Here is a 601-nt window from a genome sequence, read left to right on the forward strand (position 1 = left end):
CTAATTTTCGGGACGAAACCGATACGGGATTAGGATTCGGGTACTAAATGCCCGGCCCTGCTCTTCACTCTCTTGTAACTGTTCTCGTCTTTGCAATTTCGTCAATTTGATTGTTAGACCCCGATAGTTAACGTACATAATAAGAAAGAGGTGGGTCTCACTCTCACTCATTATCTGTACTCTCTCTTATCTCTATCTATCTTCCATTCTTCACCCACGTCTCTCGCGCTGCTCTATAAATAGGGATGGCCAAGCTGCATTGTGTACCTAACTCACAAACCACTTCCTTCATATAACTTTTATTGTTGAGCAAACTAATAGTGATATCGATGGCATTCTCAAAGACTGTTCTTCTGGTTGCTCTTGTCTTTGCTTTTCTCCTCATCTCTTCTGAGGTCTCAGCTCATGGTGAGTCATATCCTTCCTTTCAGATTACGGTATTCTCAACAATTCTATCAGTACGTGACTAAAATGCATTACATTTTGGGTCACTGGTCACAAAAATATACCAACGGCAAAATCAATCAAATTTTGAGCAATTTCATTACATATAAGAAACCAGATGTTGGTTTGTTCGTTTACCATGTACAGCAAGATATCA

General features: G+C 39.8%; 1 protein-coding gene across 1 annotated transcript in view; it reads left to right on the top strand.

Annotated features, from left to right (window-relative positions):
- Positions 1-263: 263 nt before the first annotated feature.
- Positions 264-601, top strand: part of LOC101301850 — a 973-nt gene continuing 635 nt past the window's right edge. The window contains exon 1 of the mRNA XM_004294395.1: positions 275-458. Within this exon, the coding sequence (XP_004294443.1) occupies positions 330-458 (129 nt within the window). The 5' untranslated portion in view covers positions 275-329. Of the gene's footprint in view, positions 459-601 lie in introns of the transcript that reaches the window.

Source organism: Fragaria vesca, linkage group LG3, assembly GCF_000184155.1.
Source record: "Fragaria vesca subsp. vesca linkage group LG3, FraVesHawaii_1.0, whole genome shotgun sequence".
Lineage (NCBI taxonomy): Eukaryota > Viridiplantae > Streptophyta > Magnoliopsida > Rosales > Rosaceae > Fragaria > Fragaria vesca.